The sequence below is a fragment of the Pseudorca crassidens genome, chromosome 15 (genome assembly GCF_039906515.1).
Source record: "Pseudorca crassidens isolate mPseCra1 chromosome 15, mPseCra1.hap1, whole genome shotgun sequence".
Classification (NCBI taxonomy): Eukaryota; Metazoa; Chordata; class Mammalia; order Artiodactyla; family Delphinidae; genus Pseudorca; species Pseudorca crassidens.
The window spans coordinates 41492940-41516286 of record NC_090310.1 but is presented as its reverse complement, the minus strand read 5'-3'; the positions used below and the strand labels follow the sequence as shown (position 1 = coordinate 41516286).

Here is a 23347-nt window from a genome sequence, read left to right as displayed (position 1 = left end):
GTACACCTTGGCTTTCGGCCTTTGTCTCCTTCTTCCCTACTCCTCGATTCCTTGCCCCACGCACCACCCTTGATCTCCTCTATCAGGCTTTACAAAAGGCAGTTCTCTTCGTGGAAGCAGTACCCTGCCCGCCGTGCCTGCTCTTTTCAGGCCAATCCTGGCGTTGGATGTGGGACTGAGTAATTTACAAGGGCCGCCTCGTGGGATCTGAAGGGGTGAGAGACAGGCTCTACCTGGGTCTTACCTCCCAGGCCCTACCTGGATTTCCAGCAAAGATAACTCTCAGGGAAGACAGAGCTCTTCCTGCAGCCCAAGGGCTGGTTCCCTGAAGGTCACCAGTGGACCTTCCAGACCTTTAAGAAAACTAATCGTTTTTCCTTACTTACACTGTAAAGGCCTAATAAACAGTCAGAGGATGAATCAAGAGAAGCAGATGGGGCTGATTATTATCAATAAGATGCTAACGTCGTCATTAAAACAAAACAAAAACAAACAAGAGAAGAGCCCAAGGTTCCAAGTTGCTTTTGTCTAGGACTTAATTATGGCTTAAGATTCATCTCATTGCCTATTTGCCTGACATAGAGAGCTGCAGTCCTGCTACAAAGCGAAGAACTCAAAAACAAAACAAAATCCTACCTGGTAGGATAGAACAGATTAATTTTGATATTTTATAACTTTTCAGTGGTTTATTAAAAGTTGACAGTAATTCCCAAAGAGTGCTGGATACACTAAGGTAGTTCATGGAAGCACAATTTTTATTTTAATGTCCAGTATTTAATATAATAGTTACATGTATTTAGTGTAATTCCCAATTATGGTGGGGATATTTACTTTTTTCCCCATTTTTTATTGTGGAAAAATACACATGACATAAAACTTACTATCCTAACCATTTTTAAGTGGTATTAAATACATTCGTATTGTTGTACAACCATCAGTACTGTTCAAAAAGAAACAACAGGTCCCAAATGGAGTCACTTGTGCTGAGCTCATCAAAACTTACTACCTAACCTAAGTATGGTTTCAACCTTCCCCAGGAATGTGTCCTTTAACCAGCCAGCTTGAAATTTCCTTGCAAGCACTAATAAGATATTCAGCCTGAGAGACCCCTTCCTTTCCCTTAGGAGGGTGACCTTGCCAAAAACAACGAATTCTTTGCTAATAATTTCATGTTTCCATTTCCTCTCTACCTTAAAAAACCTTTCCTTTTCTGCAGCTCTAGGGAGTTCCTTTCTCCTGGCTAGATGGGATGCTTCCTGATTTGAGAATCGTCCAATAAAGCCATTCATGTTCAGAACTGTTTTCCTCTTGCAAATCTGAAGCTCTATACCTGTTAAACAGTAACTCACATTCCTCCCTTCCCCCTAGTCCCTGGAAACCACCCTCTACTTTCTGTCCCTATGAATTTCACGACTCTAAATACCTCATATAGGGACCTCCCTGGTGGCGCAGTGGTTAAGAATCCACCTGCCAATGCAGGGGACACGGGTTCAAGCCCTGGTCCGGGAGGATCCCGCGTGCCACGGAGCAGCTGAGCTCGTGCGCCACAACTACTGAGCCTGAGCTCTAAGTAGAATCACGTGGCACTTGTCTTTTCATGACTGACTTATTAAATTTATTTTAAAATAAATGTAACAAGTGAGTCAATTTAAAGAAAAACATGAGGTAAATGAAGAGTAAAGATGGTACATGAATAAGTGAAAAATCATGGCACAATCAATGAAGCTTGGGCCGAGACAGTTCAAATGAGAAGAGAATATTTTTCCCGTATTCATCTTCACAAACCCTTCTCTTAGTTTCAAGGGGGAAGGTCATCCTGAGACAAGCATCTATTTGCCCCTGCTCAGCCCCCTCCTTGCTCACGTTCAAGCTGTTCTTGAGTGTCCATAACTGACTGCGACCCGCCTGTCAAAACCAGGCTCAAATCCTGTCCCCAGTGCCCCCCCACCCCGCCCCGGGCCCCTGCAGCTGCACTGAATTCCTTCACCCACTGTTTATATGCCTCCGGGGCGCTCACCCCATTTTACTCTGTATCACACGTATCTCTTTCTAGCCTTACTTCATCCCTTGGCCATACTCAGGCCTAATCCTGGGCAGGCGTGGAATAAATGCCTGCTCTGGGCATGACAGGGATGGGGTAGGAGGTTGATTCCTTGTGATGGAGAAAGGGGAGAAGCTCAGTGGGCAAAGAGAAGTGGGGGACCCTGGGTCTCCATAGCTTCTGCCTGGGTCCCCACTGCACATCCTCTGACTCAGGCCTGTCCTCAGCCAGGCCCCAACAATAGAATCTGGCCACTGGTTCCTGTCTCAGGAGACAAAGGGTTCTTGTCTCTGTGTTTACCAGGAAATGGGTGGGGAGGGGAAGCAGATACGCCACCCCAAAATACGCCACTTTGGCAAGTGGATTGTTTCAAGTTGAAGACTCAGCCCAGCTGACTCAGAGAGAGCCACCTTCCCCTTAACTGCTTGAAAGAACTCGGATAGAGCCCTGGCCAGGAAAAGAGCTACTGGCAAAGATGACCTTCCATAACAGAAAGACTTCTCTGCATCGCAGACACCTGTTTACCAACACCTGCTCCTCTCACCTTCCTGTGAACTGTCTTCTCCTCTTTGAAGGAGATCCTGAGCCCTGTCTTAGCTCAGGATGGCACAGAAGCCTTGTCTGCTGACCGTCTTTGGGCTTCACGCCTTTAGGGCCCTGTTACGTACAAAATTTATTTTTCTCCTGTTAAGGTCTTATGTCAATTTAATTACTAGATCAATATAGAAGCTAGAGGGTAGAAAGGAAAGTTTTCCTCCCCTACAGTGGCAAAAATCACCAGAGCCAGCAAGAGCCCCCTGGCCTCTGGCCATCTCAGGGTCTGGGGCAAGAAAAGAAGCAGGCCAAATCCTTCCAGGGCAACAAATCCAAACTTTTAGCGGCTCTGTCCTCACTGCTCGTGTGTTTCCCTCATGGACACCCCCTCCAGCCTCCCTTGAGCAACAGGGGGTAGACTTTGAGTGTAAAAGCCATTGCTGAGTTTTGGTCTAGAATTGCCCTTCCACGCCTGCCAGACAAAGGGCATTGGTGCTAAGCTCTCCAATCAAGGCCCCCCGACACAGAATGCCTTCCCCACCTCTGGGGATGAGACTTAGAATTCCAACCAAAGTGGCCGGATGTGCCCCAGCTGGTTGAGCACAGGAGGCATCGGGAGACCCTCCTGGCAGGAAAGCTACCTTTGGTGAAGGAAAGGAAAAACCCCAAGTGGGAACCTCACGCACACACCTCCTGGGGATGTACCATTCATTTATCAGTGGATTCTCATTTACTCAGAATCAAACCCCCCCACTTCCCACACATGTGAACGAGGCAATATCAAGACGCAATGTTTTGGAAGGCACGTGGACCCCGATCCTAGGGTCCGCTAAGCCTCATGATCCTCAGTGGTTTTGGGGGAAGAGCATTTGTAGTCAGACCTGGATCAAAGCCTCAGTTGACTCTTTCTAACTGTGAGGCTTGGGCCCATTACTGCCTGTCCTCCAGTCTCAGTTGCCCCGACTCTAGAGACGGATTCTTGTTGAAAAAAGGAATCTGTTACTAAAACAAACAAAATCCGAAAAGAGCTGAGTAGAAGAGCCTGGAGCTTCTTGAGAACTACGAGTAGATTCTGTTCAGTAGTTTCCAGGATGTCTCTTATTCTCTCCTAATTTTTAGAAATTCAGAAAAAGAAACAAGGCAATGTCTTTTCACTCTAGACTATTCAAATACTATTCTACAGGGAATTCTGTGGCGGCCCAGTGGTTAGGACTCTGCACTTCTACAGCAGGGGGCCCGGGTTCCGTCCCTGGTCGGGGAACTAAGATCCCGCAAGCCACGTGGTGCGGCCAAAAAAAAAAAAAAAGTGAGACTTCCTGAGGATGGCTCCCAGCAGGTGCCTCTAGTTGGGGTGCCCTCCGTCCATCATCAGGGTCGAGTCCCAACCTGGACTCTGGTGCTCGCCATCCTCAACCTCCAGATGGAAAAAAGTAAGGATGGAAAGCTACTTCTCCTGATGTTTCTGTGTCGAAATTTCCAGGCATATCCTCCCTCTCGGGGAGACTCCCTTCCTCGTTCTGCCCGTGTTGAGCCTTCAGCTGCCCCCCAGCCTAACAGAACCTCTTCACATGATGAACCAGCTGCAATGGCAAGGAAGGTGCACCTGGACACGGCCCTCCAGAGGGCTCAGCCTTCCAGCTACAAGAGGTCAGTGCAGAGTTGTCTTCAGAATTAAGGACCAGACAGAAGTCGGAGCCCTGCGTCCACCCTGGCCTTGCTCTTGGAGCAGTAGATCCTTGCCGATGTATCAGAAGGAATCCAAACACACCCCAAATACCAAGAAGTGGCTAAGATGCCAGGCTTGGTGGGAGATGAATCAGGACATCAATAGGCTCTAGAAAAATGTTAGCAGAAAAAGACTCCTCTGTAGAGAGACAGAGGAAACAACAGCTCATCCCAAACAGATCCATCTAATAAAAATTTCTGGCAGAAGGACCAGTTCCAAATTTTTTTTTTTTTTTTTTTTTTTGCGGTACGTGGGCCTCTCACTGTTGTGACCTCTCCCGTTGCAGAGCACAGGCTTTATTTATTTAGTTTATTGCCTTCTTTGAGGTCAAAACACTAGAAATTGATAGAACTGGGCCCAGTCCTGACTTGTGCAGTTTCCCTATACCACGAAAATGGATATTTTCATTCCTCAAGGCCTTTTTGTACCCTTAAACTCTGCAAGGAAAAAGATGAACAGATTTTGGGTCACGGGCTTCATTCCTCAAGGGCTGCTGCTTTCTGGGGGAGGAGGCCTCAACTTCCTCAAAGAGATTTCTAAAAGCACGTGGTAGGAGGATTTTTGTGAAAAGGCTTCATCTACTGAGGACCAGTTGGAGAGAACAGCACAGAAAAGGGAACATTTCCCCTTCGGGGAGGAGGCCCTGCCATTTTCACGAGAGGAGAAGGATTTGGTGACTTTTTTTGCTTATCAACTTCCTGCCGTCATCTCTCCAGTGAGAGATGAAAAGGGCAGATATGGGCCAGAGCTGGCAGGGGCCTTCACTCGTTCCTGTAAAACTAAGAAAGGAACAAAGAACCTGTTGTCCTGGGAACGCTTGGAGCTGAAAGCAGGAGCAGGGGCCAGGCCGGCTGGGTCTCGCCCGCTGACCCTGGAGCCCGGGCTGCGGCCAGTGCGGGGTTTCACGGAAAGGCAGCTCTCCTTTGGGTCACACCGCTGTTGTCTCCGAGCTGAACTAAATCACCACTGCATCTAACCGAGCAGATGTTTTGCGGCAGAGTCAACTACCAATGTAGCAGCCAGCCAGGGTGTGTAAAGGCCGAGATGGATCCAACTCCAAAGGATGCCACTGTCAAAATTGTGTGCCCAAGTGCAGTGTGGGCAGGGATGCCAGCCCCCCGACAAAGATGGAATCAACTTCTAGGACACACTGTGCATTTCCAGGACGATCCAAAACGCCCTCGTAAGTCAGCGAAAATCATGCACGATCTACCACTTGGACGCACAGAAAACACTGGCAGGACACGCACTCAGGCGAAGAAATAAAATAGCCAACAAGCAATCAGAAGTGGCTCTATCTCAGGCGGTGGTTCATGGCAATACTTATTTTTATTTTTTGCACTGTGCTTTCTCCACAATGTACATGTTCTACTTTGCTAATCAAAAAAGAAATCCTTATACACACTACTATATGTAAAATAGATAACTAATAAGGACCTACTGTATAGCACAGGGAACTCTTCTCAACACCATGTAATGATCTATATGGGAAAATGATTTTAAAAAGAGTGGATATATGTATAATTGATTCACTTTGCTGTACAGCAGAAACTAACATAACATTTAAAATCAACTATACTCCAATAAAAATTTTTTTAAAAAAAGAAATCTTACATGTTCTTTTTAAAAACCTTCCCCAATATCTCCAATCAAGATGGGCAAAACAGCTGTTTGGGGAACTTGTACTTACACTTGCTCACCTCATTCTTTAAGGCTGAGTCTCATCTTTCCTAAAACCACCTCCTACCTGGAATTACCTGCATTGTCTCCGAGGTCCCCAGGACATCTGGCATAGTCCCCTATTACGTCCTCATTCCATTATTCAATACTTGTTTACAATTCTTTCTCCCTTAGGTTGGGTAACTCTTCAGGCTCCCCTGAAGAGTTATAGGTATTTTAGCAAATAGCACCCACTCAAGAAATAGTTTCTGTAAATTGGACTTAATTGTTGCTACATTGGTAACAGTGTGAGCAAGGAGTTGGTCAATCCTCATAGAATTCCTTGACACACTGTTCCAGACACTCGTGGTGCCTTGAAATCAGGAAACACCTTAAGGAACTGGGGGCAAATTGATCAAGCTAGTCATAGCAGAATATCCTCAGGACTTCCCTGGTGGCCCAGTGGTAAAGAATCCTCCTTCCAATGCAGGGTATGCAGGTTCGATCCGTGGTCAGGGAAATAAGATCCCACATGCCGCAGGGCAATTAAGCCCGCGCACCACAACTACTGAGCTCACCACCTCAACTACAGAGCCCACGCGCCGCAACTAGAGAGAAGCCCACGCACCGCAACAAAAGATCCCACATGCGTCATCGAAAAATCTGCGTGCCACAACTAAGACCCGATACAGCCAAAAAAAAAAAAAAAAGAAAAGAACATCCTCGATGAGCGTGATAGGTAAATGTCTTACTGCAAAACCGTTACTGCTAATTATGAACAGAGCTATGTCCCTCCAAAGCACCCCACCTGTCCTGCTTCCATTGAAGGCAAGAGGGGCTGTGTCTATGGTGTCCCTTGGGGTGTTTCAGACAAATGGAGTTTCAACTGTTTTCAACCCAAGCAAAGAGCTTCTCTATCCTGTTTGCCATCAGATATTCTTTGAGAGAGAATGTGAACAGGCAAGCACTGACAAATTAGAATTAGTGGAAATGTGCATTAACAATTCTTAGCAATAGATCATGTGTAAGACAAAGCCATAAACTTTGATAACAGCAAACATTTTTTAGAAGGGACCTAAGATACTGAAAGATACACCTAATATTCTGTAGCAAATGATTATTCTGAGCTTCCTGTGTCTGCTGCAGGAAGCAAACCAACCTTTCTGACAGGTGTGGCTGGTTCTAGGTGTGGCCTGCCGTCAGATGCCACAGCATCTGAACGTATGGCCTGAGGTACAGGCAGGTTTCCAGATATGGCAAAAGAGGAAAATGTTTGTTCTTCTGGCTAACACTGCACACAACACAGACACTATGCAAGGAGACAAAATGCAAAGCGAGTTTTGCCTCCAATGACTTGAACTTGCTTCCAAATGACCTCATGAATACATTCTCCAAGATCTTCAGAAGAGCAGAAGTAGCCATAAATCAGAGAAGAATAGTCACGCTGTATGTGACGTTCCAAGAGAAAAAAAATGGAAAGGAATAATATGAAGTCACATTAAATTCTGCGTTTGAAGTTACCGACGTTGAGGACATGTATTTATTAAATATGGGAAACTGTACTGGAGGCAGATGTATTCTGAGTTTAAAAGAAGAATTTAAACGCCCATAGTAGCTGTATCAGATTTGAGCACATTCAGTTCTTAGTTATGATGCAGCCAATGGCCTTGGTCAAATCAATTCACGCGATGCTAAATATTTCTGCATATAAGTACTGAGCAAAGTAAAGGAGAAGAAGTTAAGAGGTGGAGAGAATTTTGTTGGCAGTTCTTTTCTGCTGCAGGTTTATGATCTAAGATTCACAAGCAGAAATAGAAATAATAAAAGGTACATATTTTTTCTCATTATTTCTGGATTATTGTCTCTTTTCATCCCCTCCCCCAAATAATCCTTTCCATAACTTCACAGGTTTCATAAATATCACCCAATGAATAGGCTGTCAGCTCAGAACTCCCCAGGACTTTAGCCTTGAATCTAGACATATGAAAATGGTAAAAGGGTGCTCTGTTAAAACTGGAGAGTCAGGGCTTCCCTGGTGGTGCAGTGGTTAAGAATCCACCTGCCAGTGCAGGGGACACGGGTTCGAGCCCTGGTCCGGGAAGATCCCACATGCCGCGGAGCAACTAAGCCCGTGCGCCACAACTACTGAGCCCATGTGTCATAACTACTGAGCCCGCATGCCTAGAGCCCGTGCTCCTCAACAACAGAGGCCAACTCAATAAGAAGCCCACACACCACAACAAAGAGTAGTCCCTGCTAGCCGCAACTAGAGAAAGCCCGCGCACAGCAACGAAGACCCAACGCAGCCAGAAATAAAATAAAAAACAAAACAGAAAAACTGGAAAGTCCCTAATTCCTGACTCCCAGAGCACTGAGATAAGCACTGAGTCACAACATACAGGTAATCACACCTGCGTTCATCCGTCATGGTTTCAGAAGCTCTACACCCACACATCCATCCAAATGGCTAGATTGAAAAAGTAGCCGATAGCAAGTATAGATGAGAACAGAGCATTCAGAACTCCCACACACTGTTGGTGGAAGTGCAAATTGACAAAATGACTTTGGAAAACTCCTGGGCACCGTTTACTAATGTGGAATATATAAGCATCCTACAACTAAACAATTCACTCCCATACCCCTAATTGAAGCATGTCACATGTGTTCCCCAAAAGACACGCACAAGAAATTTCACTGCAGCATTACTCAAAATGGTCCCACGCTGGAAACAACGCAAATATCCATCAACAGTAGAATGGATACACAACTTGTGTTGTAGTCACAGAACGGAATACGTGCTGTATGATTCCAGTCACATAAAGTTCAAAAAGAGGCAAAACTAATCGATGGCAATAGAAGGTGGTTACCTTGCCGTGCAGTGTTCAGAATGGAGCCCCTGGGGGGCACTGAGAATGTTCTGTGTCTTGATCTAGGTGCTGTGCTGTGTTTACTTTGTGACAACTCATCAAACTGCGAACTGATGTGTGTGCTTTTTCTTCATCTTGTTTTACTCTGGTGGGACTTTCTGAAATGCAGCACTAAATGCGAGAGGGTTTCATTCAGAAGCCACAGGGCAGCTAACAGGTCCTGGCTGTGCCTCTTCCCCAGACTGTAAGGCACCACTCTCCTCTTCCAATCTCGTGTTCCAACCTCTAGCCAAGTGAAGAAGTGAAGGGCTGTACCAGGGGCGGGCAGTCTGAGTGTCTTGTGGTTTTGCTATCAATGCTGTTGCACAGCTGCTAAGAAGCTTGCAACTTCCCCAGGGACACAGACCCTTCCAGAAGTGGCCAGTGGTGGGGAACGCCTGCTACCCCGTGGCATTGGGCAGGGCTGGCCAAGGGAGTTTTGAATTCTGTGTGTCTGAACTGGGGGGTGGAGTGATGGGGGTGGAGTTTCAGGAGCCTGGGCACCCCCAGCCATCCACTTAGGCTGGAGTGTCCCAGTGAGGCGACAGCAGGAATGAGGGGGGTAAAGGAGGATAAGACGGTACAGAGGGGCAGTGACAGCCATCATGACCTGGTCCAGCCGGGATCCCCAGGGGGCCTGCACACCCAGCCGGAGCCTCTTTTAGTGAAGTCGTTTTGCTGGATCCCTCTTTCTACATGAGGACAAAGGGGTCTTTGGAGATGGGCCTCAGTCCAGAGGTGATGAGTCCAGGTGGGGATGCGGGGGGAGCACTGATGACGTGCCTGCCCAGAGACACCCTTCCCCCAACTGCAAAGGGATTGGGAAATCGCGGGGGAAGGAGGGGAAAGTAAAAAGCCTTTATTTTCCCAGACTCTAGTCTTTGGGGGAAAGGGGTGGGGAGAAAGAGGGAACAAGCTGCAGCATTTGGAGAGAGCATCGACAAGAAACCCGTCAGCCTCCTCCGGGCTTCCCAGCTTCTCTTCAGTAAACCACCAGCAGAGGGCCTGGGGTGGAGCTAATCAGCTGCTCCTTTATTGGTAAACATTACAACAGCCTGTAACTCAGAACTGATGGAGGAAGCATGGCTGGAACATAGCGGGAAGGGGTTCTGGGCCCTCCCTCCGCTTTGCTAGGGAGGAAGCTTAAGGCCTATCACACATCTTCAACTTTTTTTTTTTTTTTTGCGGTACGCGGGCCTCTCACTGTAGTGGCCTCTCCCGTTGTGGAGCACAGGCTCCGGACGCGCAGGCTCAGCGGCCATGGCTCACGGACCCAGCCGCTCTGCGGCATGTGGGATCTTCCCAGACCGGGGCACGAACCCGCGTCCCCTGCATCGGCAGGCGGACTCTCAACCAGTGCGCCACCAGGGAAGGCCCTTTTTATTTTTTACGCACTAGCTGGGATCCCCTAATGGCTTTACGAGCGTGACGTCTTGTTTCTGCAAGAGGCTTCTGGTGCTTGAATACTTTTAGAATCTCCAAGGGGCTGGCATCTGTCATTTGTCCATTCACCAAACATTTACTGAGTGTATGCCACATGCCAGACACCATTCTGGGCACTGAAAACACAGCACTGAACAGAGACCAAATCCCTGCTCTCACAGAGCTTACTTTCTAGTGCTGGGAGTCAGAAGACACATGATTAGGCAAGTGAATCTATGTCAGGTCTGTACAAGTTCTACAAATTAAGATAAAGCCAGGGGCTTCCCTGGTGGCGCAGTGGTTGAGAATCCACCTGCCAATGCAGGGGACATGGGTTTGAGCCCCGGTCTGGGAAGATCTCACATGCCGTGGAGCAACTAAGCCCATGCACCACAACTACTGAGCCTGTGCTCTAGAGCCCATGAGTCACAACTACTGAGCCCGCGTGCCACAACTACTGAAGCCCACGTGCCTAGAGCCCATGCTCTGCAACAAGAGAAGCCACTGCAACGAGAAGCCCGTGCTCTGCAACGAAGAGTAGCCCCCGCTCACCGCAACTAGAGAAAGCCCACGCACAGCAACGAAGACCCAACACAGCCAAAAATAAATAAATTAAATAAATAAATTTATTAAAAAAAAAAAGATAAAGCCAGCTAAGGGGACAGAAGAAGGGAAGGTCCGTGGGTGATTGCTTCCTGGAGGAGAGGCATTCCAGGCAGAGGGAACAGTAGGTACAAAGGCCGGATGGGAGGAGCCTGCTTGGCCAGGAGCCGGGGTGCTGGAGCAGACAGATAGAGGGGAAGACACTGTAAGAAGAGCCAGCGAGGACGGGGAGGGATCAGATCCCATAGGGCTGAAGGATTTTGGTTTTAAATGGAAAACTACTAAAGGGCTTTGAACGGGAGTGCCATGACTTGGATTCAGAGGAACTAAAGTCAGAGCATCCTCTCTGCTGCTTAGATAACAGCCCAGAGAAGGTGGGTCGGTGATGATGAAGCAGAGGCACCAGGCAGGGGTCTACTGCAGTGGTGGTGAGGGGTGGTCCGACCCTGGGTCTATCTTACGGGTAGAGCTGCAAGGATCTGGAGGGAAGGGGAAGGCGATTATGAGAGAAGAGGCATCAGGGTTGATGCAAGGCCCAAACACCTGGAGGCAGGTTACTGGGATGGGGAAGACCAGGGAAGAAGCAGGTTTGTGAAGGGAAACCGAGGGCTCAGTCTCGGTCTTTGTAAGTTTGAGATGCCGAAGGTCAGGCTGAGTGGGCAACTGGATGCAAACATCTGGATTCCAAGAGAGGACCAACGTAGGGATAGATACAAGTTGGGAATCACCAACATATAGATAGGATCAAAGCCACAAGCCTGGATGAGATCGCACACAAAGTTACTCTAGAGATCTCTCTGTAGACAACATATTGTACTTACCACGTGCCAACACTGTGCTAACAATAAGTCCTTTACAGCTATTGACTCAATCGTCCTGACAACTTGGAGGTAAAGCTCCGCTATTATCCCCATCTTACTGATGTGGACACTAAGGCACTTCCTCAGAGAGACAAGGGGACAGTGCAGAGGCCTCTGGGTACTCCAGGGTCAGGAGGGCAGGGAGACCAGGAGGAACCAGCCGGGACACTAGAGGCGGTGGCAGGCGAGGTGAGAGGAAACCAGGGAGCATGGTGTCCCCAAAGCCCACAGGTGTCCCTGCAGGGGACAGGAGGTGGAAGCTGACCACTGGATGGAAGAAAGGGACAGCTTTGCTTTCACTAAACTGGTTCTGAAATTACTTTCCTCCCATTTCGAATGCAGGCAACAAATCCCAGTAGTTCTCTCAGCCCCTGAGACTCTGTCACCAGCAGCAGCCCTAGGTGCTCTCACCGTCGGTGCAGAAGTACCCTGTGTGCTCATCTCTGCTTCCAGATGACAGCAGTTCCTAGACCCACAGCCTCACCTGGCTTTTTAACGTGTCAGTAAAGAAGTACCTGTGCTGTGAAATCACACATGTTAAAATTCTGCTCCTTGTATCCCGATACAACTCTTTCCCCTGTCAGCCTACATATTTTATACCATGCATTTAAAATACCCTGAGAAGGGGTTCATGACACCAGGAAAGGTTTAAAGATCTCCAGCTCATCTCAATATTAACCACGGGTGAACAACCAAAAGCCACCGCAGGTTGGGGAACGGCAACCTAACCTAGGGCGCCAGCTTGGCACTTAACCTCGGATTCCACAAGCTAAGGAAGCCCAGACACTTCCTGATGACTGTGTCTGGGGCAGGTAAGGTTAGATCACAGCTCACAGGCACCCCCACCGAGGACAATGCCACGAAGACGACTGTGATGCCTCCCTGCGGCCCCCAGAACATGCCCAGCCCAGGTATGGGGGATGGGCGGGGAATTGCTTCTTCTCTCTCCCGGGGTCTCACTTGAGACGACTCTGCTACCCCTACTCCTTCTCCTTCCCTCTCGTCTGCCCTTTGGGCTGCTCGGTGCCAGGCTGACCTGCTGTTTCCCTGTGACCACATCTCTGCTCTGCCTTCACTTTGGAAGCAACTCAGAGTGTTCCTCATCATACCCTGCCCCCGTCATCTGGCTCTCCTGACTTCTCTGCTGGGCAAAGTGGAGGGGTTAAAACAAAGTCACTGTTCCACGCTTCCGAACAATCAATGAGAGACCCCAGCACAGGAGCCACAGCCTCCTCAGGCTGGCTTTTTTTCCATGTCACGTGGGTCCCACACCAGCAGAACGAGGGTCATGACGGAGCTTTCCTTTATAGGGTCATTAGGAGATTCAATGAGTTGGCAGCTGTAAGGCACTTACAACAGTGGCTGGCACGTGGTAAACACCATATACATCGTTAAATAAAGACAATCTTGACTTTTCTGATTCCCATTTAAAAAAAAAAAAACAATTCATAAATTCTGTGTTAACCAACAGAGCATTCAAGAATAACTGACATTAACCTGGGAAAAAAAAGGTATGGTGGAATGCTTACAGTCACTCTTAAATTTGAAAAGCTTAAAGGAGATGTTAAGGGTAAAGAGAGATCCTCTGGCTAAAAGTTCCACAGAGTTTGGAACTACTCTGAACATGGAGCAGAAAATCTCTAATCAAAGATCCTTGTGCATTTGTCTAGTTTATGGGGAAAAAAATGAAACCACCAAAGCTGTTCACACCGAGATCAAGGGGAATCACACAATACCACGGCGAGGACCACCTGGTCTACCTCCGTCGTTTTTGTAGGAAGGAGAGGAAATGGAAGGCACGAGAATTTTCCACGGCTAAGGGGGAAATTCTCCAGAGACGCAGGGTGTGGAAGTACCATCTCCCAGCTGCAGGGTGCCTCGCGGGGACTGCCAGCTCTCCCCTCCTCCAGGGCAGGAACAAGTCTGGCTGGTTTGAAACTTGCCTGGATAACCAGAACCTGGTTCGTCTGCCTCTGCAGGACCCCTCCTGCCCGTCTCATGACTTGCAAGCAAAACCAACTCTGCAGATCTCACCCTTGCCCTGCACCCAGCAGGCAACCCCGACTCCATTTCCCGAGAAAAGGGGGAAGCTGACAATGAATCTGGCCTCCGGGGCAGCAAGTGTCCATGCCGTTTCTGTACTGCTTATACTCTGCTGTCCTTGCTAGAAATGAACTAGAGCCTCCAAGAGCTGGAAGAGGTTTGGGGGAATCTCCTCCGCCTGCCCCCCACCCCGACCTCTGCACCCCCATTCTGCAGAAAAAGCCAGTCCCTAACTACCTACCTAGACCACGTGCAATGTGAACACATTGTAACACATCTAACCAGTGCCTTCCTTAATCACTCACAACCACATCCGATCTCCAACACGCTGGGCTGGATCGCATTTCAGGCTAAGGGCCACGGAAGGGGCTGGGGTGTTTTCTGACCTGAGAATGCAAAACGAGTCCATCCTCTTTAGTGCTCCCTTTAAACCTTCTGGAGACTGACACGGGCTACACTGAATTCTACTTTGCACACGGAGGATCCCACTGCGTTACTGTTTCCATCACTGTGAGTAGGTGGATGTGACAGACAGAACTTTAGCTTTCCAGGTTCTGATGCCAGGAGGAATGGAGAAGGTGTAAAATTCAAGTGCCTTCACGGGGATTAACGGGAACCCGGACAACTGGTTCCTAGGCCACGCCCACCTCCTACAGAGAGCTTCTTCTGGAGCGGCTACCGCACCCCCAGCTCCCAAACCTGAGGGGTGACCAGAACGGCAGTCCTCGTGGCTAACAGGCTCACGTCGCCCCCATCACGCGCCCGACGCCTAATCGCCTCGGTCACCTGTGGGCTTCTGTGGGTCCCAGGCCATTTTCCAGGCTGACATCTGTCTGCACCATCTCCTGTTTCAGTTCTCCAATCTCCGAGGCGATTGTGTCAATGAGCTATTCAAAGACAAAAATAGTGTGACGTCAGGAAGTGGAAGAGGCGTGTGCAGAGCTGGGCAGCTCCAGCCGCTGCAATAGGAGCACAGAGATGACCACTTTTTTTTTTTTTTTAAATCCTGGCTTTGTGAATTTCCTTTACCCAGCTGCGGGGGGGGGGGGGGCAAAAAATAGAGAGGGAGGGAGCAGCTTCTTAGAAACAGGAAGAACTTAGGTTTCGGTATCACCCTAAGAAAAAAATATTGACACCCAGTTTGGCTTCTCAACATGACTACAAAGAGGAATAAGTAAATCTTGGCAAAACCAGGCAGGCCTCAAAATTCCTATTGCCAAAGTGAAAACTCCTAAAGGATGCCCTGGGTTAAAATGTATACCATCCTTATTCTGGTTACAGAAAGAAGCCTATTTCAAAGATATATACACTTGGCAAATCAATTTCCAATGACTTTAATTTATTTCTCGTCTTATTCTTTGCTTTCTTTCTTTCTTTTTTTTCTTTCTTTTTTTTTTTTTTTTTTTGATGAGAAGATTGTTAGGGGAAAGGGAAGAGAGAGGGTTGTGTGGGGCTGGGAGCAGGTGTGTGGGCAGTCAGGGAGCCACAGGGGGAAGAGATGGGTAAATGTGTCCTCTTCTTGGAAAAGACTTGTGTGGGCTCACATTCCCCGCCCACATGCCTGGAAGAGGCTACATCTGACCCTGAAGTTTGGTGTGAATTCTTGAGCACCCCCAACTACTCATTCAAAAGCATCTTCACTGGTGCTAACCCGGCTCTGCGTGTGTGGAACAGAGGCTCTCAAAGTGTCACTGCTCATCCATTTTTTTAAAATGTAGTTAATTATTTCACATAAATGTTACTTATGTCAACATGTAATCAATTACTGTTTTAAAATACATATTTAAAATTTTTTCTTCATTTATTTCGTAATACAGCAAGTCCGCTACATACGAATGAGTTCCATTCCGAGAGCGTGTTGGTAAGTCCAATTTGTTCGCTAAGTCCAACAAAGTTAGCCTAGGTACCCAACTAACACAATTGGCTATATACCGCTGCTTTTACGCTTGCTTCCGGACATCCTGGGCTTGAAATAAAGATACTGTACTACTGTACTCTATACAGTACTGTACAGTAAAGTACACAAAAGCACAACCACTTCTAGAGGATGCATGCACGTGACAGTGTACGCCAGACACGTGAACTAACGTATGTGACTGGACGTGCGAACGCACGTTTGCATCTTTGAAAGTTCGCAACTTGAAGGTTCGTATGTAGGGGACTTACGGTACAGCAGGTATCTATAGATATAATACACATGAACACAAGCAGTTTGTAGGGCCCTTCATAATTTTTAACAGTGTGAAGGGGTCCTGGGGTTTATAAAACGCTTGAGAATCACTGTTTTGGCTAAGGACAGGTGTCGTCTTGCCTCAAGCAGCTTTCATCCCACCCAGACTCTGGGAGCAATTTCATTTTGAGCCTAGAGACTGTTCCAAAATGTTGACGTCCATCTATTCATTCATTCATTCATAACTTTATGGCTACCCACTTCCTGCCATGCACTGCAAGTGTAGAGTAGGGTTGACAGTCCTCACGGAGATGATATTCTGGTGGGACACAGACCAGAGCACTGAGCACTGAGACGTTCCAGAATGAAAAGAGAGTCAAGTGATGCTGCAGGGAGCAGCTAAAGGGCCACCCTAGCTATGGCGGGGTGGTCAGGACAGGTCTTCCGGGAAGTGATGGAGCCCTGAATGACAAGGGAGCCATGAAAGATCAAGGGAAGAGCCATCCACACAGAGTCCCAGAGGTTAGGGAGGCATATGGAAGGGTGCAGTCTGCCTGCGACCAGACCTTGTCCGCCTTCTACATCATGGTACCCTCGGATTTGAGTTTTCCACTGAGAACCATTGGAGAGCTTTAGTGGGGGAATGGCATTTTACCCGTTTTATGTTCTAAAAAGAACCCCTTGACCGTGGGTTAGAGACGGTTTGTAAGGAGAAGCAGCAAAACTAGTTAGGAGGCAACTGCAATGGTCCAGCCAAGAGGTGATGGTGGCTTTGGTCAAAGTGGTAGCAGAGGAATTAGAAAGAAGGGGGGAAATCCAGGAACAACTGGACACGGAAATTAATGTACGTTGATGGGCTGAACGTGGCAGTGGGGAAAGAGAAGAATCAAGGACAACTCCTAAGTTGTTGGCTTGAGCAATTAGAGAGATGACAGTGCCCTTGACTGAGATGGGAAAATATGGGGAAGGATTAGATTTGAGGAGGAAATCAAGCTGGACACTGCGCAGGTTAAGGTTTTTTTGTTTTTTTGGTTTTTTTTTTGCGGTACACGGGCCTCTTACTGTTGTGGCCTCTCCCGTTGCGGAGCACAGGCTCCAGACGCGCAGGCTCCGGATGCGCAGGCTCAGTGGCCATGGCTCACGGGCCCAGCCGCTCCGCGGCATGTGGGATCCTCCCGGACCGGGGCACGAACCCGCGTCCCCCGCATCGGCAGGCGGACTCTCACCTACCGCGCCACCAGGGAAGCCCCAGGTTAAGTTTTAACTGAGTTGCTTATCGGCCATCAATTAAATGTATTAAGTGGCTTTTGATATGAAGGGTGGAACAACCTGTACGTTTGGAAGTCACTGGAATAGGTGTTACTGTTTCAAAGTCCTGTGACAAGGAGAGATTACCTAAGGGGGTGGGGAAGTTAGAGAAGGAGCCCCAGCAAACAGCTCTGTGCACTCCCAATACTTAGAGGTCAGGGGACAGGAGACCAGCCAAATCCATCCCCTTCGTGTGTGACTGGGGTGCAGGCTGTAGGTGGAGCTTCTGGAAGCACTGGGGCCTTGGGAGAGAAGACCAGGAGACCTTTTACACACAGTCCAGTGGCACAGATTAAAGAGTCTGACAATGCCAAACACTCGAGGACGTGGGAAAACAAACACCCACGTGTTGCTGGAGGAGCGTTTGGCGAGCACTTTGGAGAGTGACGTGCAGTTTCTTGTAGAGCTGGAGATACACAGACCTGCATACGTACTACGTACGAGAGAAATTCGTGCACATGGGTACAGGGAGACCTTGAAAAGAATATTGGCTGTACCGCCATCTGTAAGAAAACCAGATTATAAGCACCTAGATGTCCATCAATTGGAGAATGGATAAACGGAGGGATAGAATACTACGTGGCAGTTAAAATTAACGAACCAGATTATATGGATCAACACATATATAGACGCAAAAGCTCAAACAAGTTTTCATAAAAGCGAAAACAAAAAAGGTTGAAAAGGATTACATTCAGTACATGAGGTTTAAAACTAGGCAAAACTGTACTATTGAGGGTTTGTAGATGTACACATAAATAAAGACAACTGCAAGATGCAGTACAGGGTTATCTTCCTAAACCTCAGGAAGAGAAGTGGATGGAGGTGAGCACAGGTAGAGGGGCTCAACCTCCGGCAACTTTTCATTTCTGAAAGCAAAATGACAAAATGATGAGATTTGACGGAGCTAGTGATGTGTGTTTTAGTATCATGTGTGATCTTCTGTATGTTTAAACGACTTCATCATCAAAATTATTAGGAAAATAAGAAAAAGGGTGGATGTGTATGAAAATGGAAAAAGGACGAACTAAAACGGTGGGAAGAGTGGGGTGAGCTTGGTAGGTCCCCCCTCCCATTCTAGGCCGTGGCTGGGGTCCTGGACAGGAGCGCCACACACAGCCCATGAGGGACACACAGGACAGACAGGTCTGCCCTGGGGAGGCCCAGCCTCGGGCTCGGGCAAGCCTCGGCCTCCGGCAAACCTCGGAGGAAAGAGTCCCACTGCAGCACATTCAGCCTCTCCGCCCTCAGTCCCCTTCACGGCCACAACTGTGATCTGAATGTCAAAATCCCAAATGGCTTTCCCCAGGAAAAGCAGCTGGCCCGCTCCGGCCAGCCTGTTTTTTCCCAAACACACACTACAAACTGTGGTTGCCACTCAGCCGCACTTGGATGGCAAATCACAGGTAATACTGCTTATCTGTAAGGCAGAGGGAGGCGTAGTGCTCCCAAGACACAAAGGTGGGTGATGACAGAGGTTGCCCCTGGCTGGATGGCTATGGGACTCTTCAGGCCGGATGAGGGCTTTTTCAGCCCCTCCATCCCTTTCGACCCCAACTCATCCACCTGACGGCACAGATTTACCCGACAAATGGAGCAGAGGCTAGGGGTCCAGAGCCAGGCCTGCCTCTGAGTGACCTGTTTATATGCCAGCCAGGCCCCTCCAAAAGTAAGAGTCATCCTGAAATCTCTGCCACCCCCTGAGGTCGGCCCAGATGTCACTGATGGGATTTGAGCTATTCCCCACGTTGTCCCCAGATACACGTCTGTGTGTGTGTGTGATTGGTTTTAATTCCTGCAGATGTTTGACCTCAACCCTGTGCTCTCATGTTCTTCCAGATTTGAGGCCTTGAGGGCAAACAGAGATAACTTACCACCCACCAAAGGGGACCAGTTTGAACCTAAGTTTTAGCCTTTTCCCATGTTAAAGCCAACAGTGGTTTCAATGTATACGCTTTATCCAAGTCAGTGCTGCCTCATCAAAATTTCTCCAAACCCACTTACACAACCCGAAACCCCAACACATCCTGGTCCCTGTCGAGAATTCCTTCAAGGGGGAAGGGGCTGCCTAAGCACGTGCCAAGCTGGGAAGCCAGCGCTTCTGTCCACAACCCTGATTGGCCGCCCAGGACATGCCGTGGACACCTGGGAAGGAGGCAACAGAGCCAAAGGGCTGTTCTTCAGTGAATCTTCTCCAGAGATGGGCCATCAGGTTTCAGGGCACTGAGCTGGTGAGACAGTAGTTCTTGCACCAAAACACAGCAGGTGTGATCCGTCTCTCCAGAAAGCTCCACAGGCAGTGACACAGTCAGGGCACGGCAGAGCCCGCCTTGATAGAGCCAGGGCACTGCCTGTGTCCGCCACGCCCCTTGGGGAGACGGGGCTGGTGTGTTGGACGTACCAGCAGGACGAGCCCTTCTGCAGCCGCCACAGGGGTACCAAGCCAGGGGTTGGGTCTCTGGGTCCCTCCCTCATTCTGCTCAGAAAGCCAGCACCCCGGGGCCCCAAAACAAAGCACAGGAAGTGCTCACCTAGGCGATTTTCACACTCTCCCGGCAGCCAGGCCAAGGGCAGGAGAAGAATTCGGGAAGTCCCAGGTTCTTTCCCGACATCACACCCAGGACTCACACCCTGGACAAGGCGGGACCTGCCGGGCTCTAGCCTGGCACAGGAGTCTACACTGATGTGGACCAATCTGTAATCATTCTGGGTAACGTCCCAGTCGGCGGGAACCTCACCTTCGGGGCCACACTTCCAGCAGCAGGCGGGCACAGTGTGGAGGCAGCCAGCTTCCAGCCACTCCCGGGTGGTCTGGCAGCAAGGAGGGGTGGTGAGCGCCCCAGCTTGGGCTCGGAAAGACCTGCCTTCAAATCCCACCTCGGCCTCCTGTCAGCTGGGTCCTGAACCCATCTGGGCCCACTCATCCCTGGACCTTGGATGATTTGGGGGAGAGAGTTGGATGTTTAAATAGGATGATGACATTAAAACATTCTGCAGCATGCCCCTAAATGCTCTCGCATTCTCTTCCTAGTCAAATCCTCTCTTTATATCAATGGTGACCTGCTAGGAAGCAGAGAGCTGATAAAGCTGACACTTAAAACGGACTCACACACCTCCCAGCCTGCAAAGAGGCCATTTCATCCCCAGCAGCCGACAGGATCTACAAAAGACCAGTGTTCGCAGACTCCAACCCTCCTTCTGCCTGTCTGCCCAGAAGTCTCTCATCTCAAGATCTGCCCACTAGATGTCAATTTCCACCACCGACCGGGAGAGAAGCTGCTGTCTGCCACCCCTGCTTGCAGGGCAGGCTGGAGGGAGGGAAAAGGGAGGGACTCCAAACCTTGTTTTCTTTCTTTCAGGGTTAGATAAAAGGAGAAAAATTCTCTTGAAGGTCAAGTAAAAATAAAACGAGAAAGTACTTATAGAGCAAGTTCTGATACAGTGCTCTTGGAATTCCAGGACCAACTCAGGAATGTTACCCGTGGTTCTGAAAAGGATGTACCACTGAAAGATGAAGACTTGAAACCTAGGGTGTGGGAAAAGTCAAGTGCTTGGCCCTTAGCCACGGAATTTCTATTCCCCAAGTGCCTCAACTTGGCCTTGGGGTGTGATTGGCCTTTACAATCCTATCAGCTTTGTGGGATTAGACCCAGCTCCAGGTCACGAACAACCACTGACCCTGACAACTGCCTTTCCTGTCTGCTTCTGCTGAGCTGGAGAAGGCTCCCGGTGTTGCGGACACACCCCATGCTGGAGTTTTTCTGAAGCAGTCTGGAAAATAATGGACTTCCTACAAACTTTCAAATGATCTTTGCCCCCAGGAACCGTCACCATGGAAACAAAGAAGTAAGGAAAGCTGCTTCCCTTCACCTGCAGAGGAGTGTCTGGGGAATAATGTTGGAGCATCTCGGAAACTTGCCCTTTTCTTTGTTTTGCTTTTACTCTGTGTGTGTCACGTCTCCCAAGAGTGTTTGCATTTACATTTTTGAAATTTAATTAAAATTACAAACATAATACATTCCCATGAAAAACACAGATTATTGTAGTTGTAGATGAAGAGCGTTGCCTGTCGTATCAGTAAACAAAGGATGTCAGGACCATCAGGCCAGCAGCCACTGCAGTTCCCTGACTCTGCACCCTGAGGGGACTCAAAACAGGATAGTGTCCCTAGATAGCTACGGTGCATACCGAGGAATGATGTCAATGAGCCCAGACTCTTGCATCTTTCCCAGAGGGAAGTGCTAAATTCATTAATTTGCGATGTCTGTTTTTTCTTTAATGAACAGTAATCTTTTGATGTTCAGACTACTTGTTCTTTTTTGTAAAAACTCCTATATATCTGGCTCCTCCCTGACCTCTCTGGAACAGTCCCTCAGAGTTATCGCCTCAGGATGTCCACCGAATAAAATATAATTCTCAACTTTTAGGTTGTGCATTTTTTTCAGTCCACATAATTAAAACTAATCTCCCTCAGGACTTCCCTGGCAGTCCAGTGGTTAAGACTCCACGCTCCCAATGCAGGGGGCATGGGTTCGATCCCTGGCCGGGGAACTAAGATCCTGCATGTCGCATGGCGCAGCCACAAACAAACAAAACTAACCTCCCTGGACTAACACCTATAATCCCACCTACTCAGAAGGAACCACAACGATCAGTTTTGTACGTATCGCTCTTGAATGTTATCACTGTGTGCTTTTTCTACCAGATGGAATCCTACTGACGTATTGTCCTATACCTTGTCTACACTCATTTCACCCAAGGAAATCTTGTAGGATTTATCCATGTTGATACACGAAACCTTGGTTCATTCATTTTAAGTGGGAGTGGTTTTCCACCAGAGGGATAAACCATGCAGGAGGAATATACCATGTATCCATTCTATCTTTTTTTTTTTTTTTGGCTGCGTTGGTCTTCGTTGCTCCGCACAGCCTTCTCGGGGCGGTGGCTTCTCTTGTGGAGCATGGGCTCTAGAGTGAAGCCTCAGTAGTTGTGGCGTGTGGGCTCAGTAGTTGTGGCTCACGGGCTCAGTAGTTGTGGCTCACGGGCTCTAGAGTGTAGGCTCAGTAGTTGTGGCGTATGGGCTTAGTTGCTCCGTGGCATGTGGGATCTCCCCAGACCAGGGATTGAACCCGTGTCCCCTGCATTGGCGGGCAGATTCTTAACCATTGCGCCACCAGGGGAGTCCTATCCATTCTATCTTGATAGACGCTTAGGTCGTTTCCAATACGTTGCTGTCACAATCCTTACCATAATGAACAGCCCTGTGTATTGTGTGAAACCTCAGAGAAAATGCCAGGTTCTAGGCACGTGATAGGTTGAGGTGGTACCACGTGGCTCTCCCCGGGTCCGTGTCCAGCTACAGTGCCTCCACCTTCTTTGAAAACATCCACCTCACTTAGTGTTTGCTGGTATCAGACTTCTAAGCTTTGGCTAATCTGATGAGTACAAGTGGCTTTTTATTGTCTTAATGTGCTTTGCCCAGATTAGATGCGTCAGGGAGGAATAAACTTTCCTCTACCCTTCTAGGTTCTTCTGGCTGGTCTAAGAGTTAAGAACTAAAATAAATTAAATAAATTAAAAGGAGACAGATTCACAGCAGAAAATCAAACAGAAGTTTAATAACATGTACACATGGGAGAGACCCAGGAGAACTGAGTAACTGGCCAAATGGCCAAAACCTTTATATACCACCTTCAGCTCAAGACAAAAGAGGATGTTGGGATAGTGGTTTGGGGTTTCAAAGGGGAGGAAGGCAGTTCACATGAGATGGAACAGCAGATGTTTGGGAAACAAAGGTTTGCTGGGCCCTGCAGAGACAATGGGACCCAGAGAGGAGTATGAACAGACTTCCTGTCCGCCACCTCATTCATATTAGAGGTATTTATGGTGACGGCTCCCTTCCTGGAACAGGTCCTCTATCTGCATTCTTTTAGGCAGTTTAGGGGGAAGGTCAAAGGTTCCTCCTGAGTTGTTTTTTTTTTAATATTTATTTTGGCTGTGCCGGGTCTTAGTTGCGGCATGGAGACTCCTTAGTTGTGGCATGCATGCAGTATCTAGTTCCCCAATCAGGGATCAAAC

General features: G+C 48.4%; 1 protein-coding gene and 1 long non-coding RNA gene across 14 annotated transcripts in view; one reads left to right on the top strand and one right to left on the bottom strand.

The window, feature by feature from the left end:
* The window catches only part of RIN2 (Ras and Rab interactor 2), a 225527-nt gene that overhangs the window by 53459 nt on the left and 148721 nt on the right, over positions 1–23347 (bottom strand). For 8 of the 13 annotated variants that reach the window (XM_067707365.1, XM_067707364.1, XM_067707356.1 and 5 more), the window contains one exon: positions 14581–14681. The exons of 4 other annotated variants lie outside the window; for them this stretch is intronic. In XM_067707365.1, the coding sequence (XP_067563466.1) occupies positions 14581–14681 (101 nt within the window). Of the gene's footprint in view, positions 1–14180; positions 14314–14580; positions 14682–23347 lie in introns of those variants that run through there. One more of the 13 variants, XM_067707360.1, reaches the window with a different exon arrangement.
* On the top strand, positions 12447–21519 carry LOC137207466 (uncharacterized). Its single transcript, XR_010935100.1, has 3 exons — positions 12447–12662; positions 15612–15655; positions 19109–21519. It is a non-coding gene; the product is annotated as an uncharacterized lncRNA (long non-coding RNA).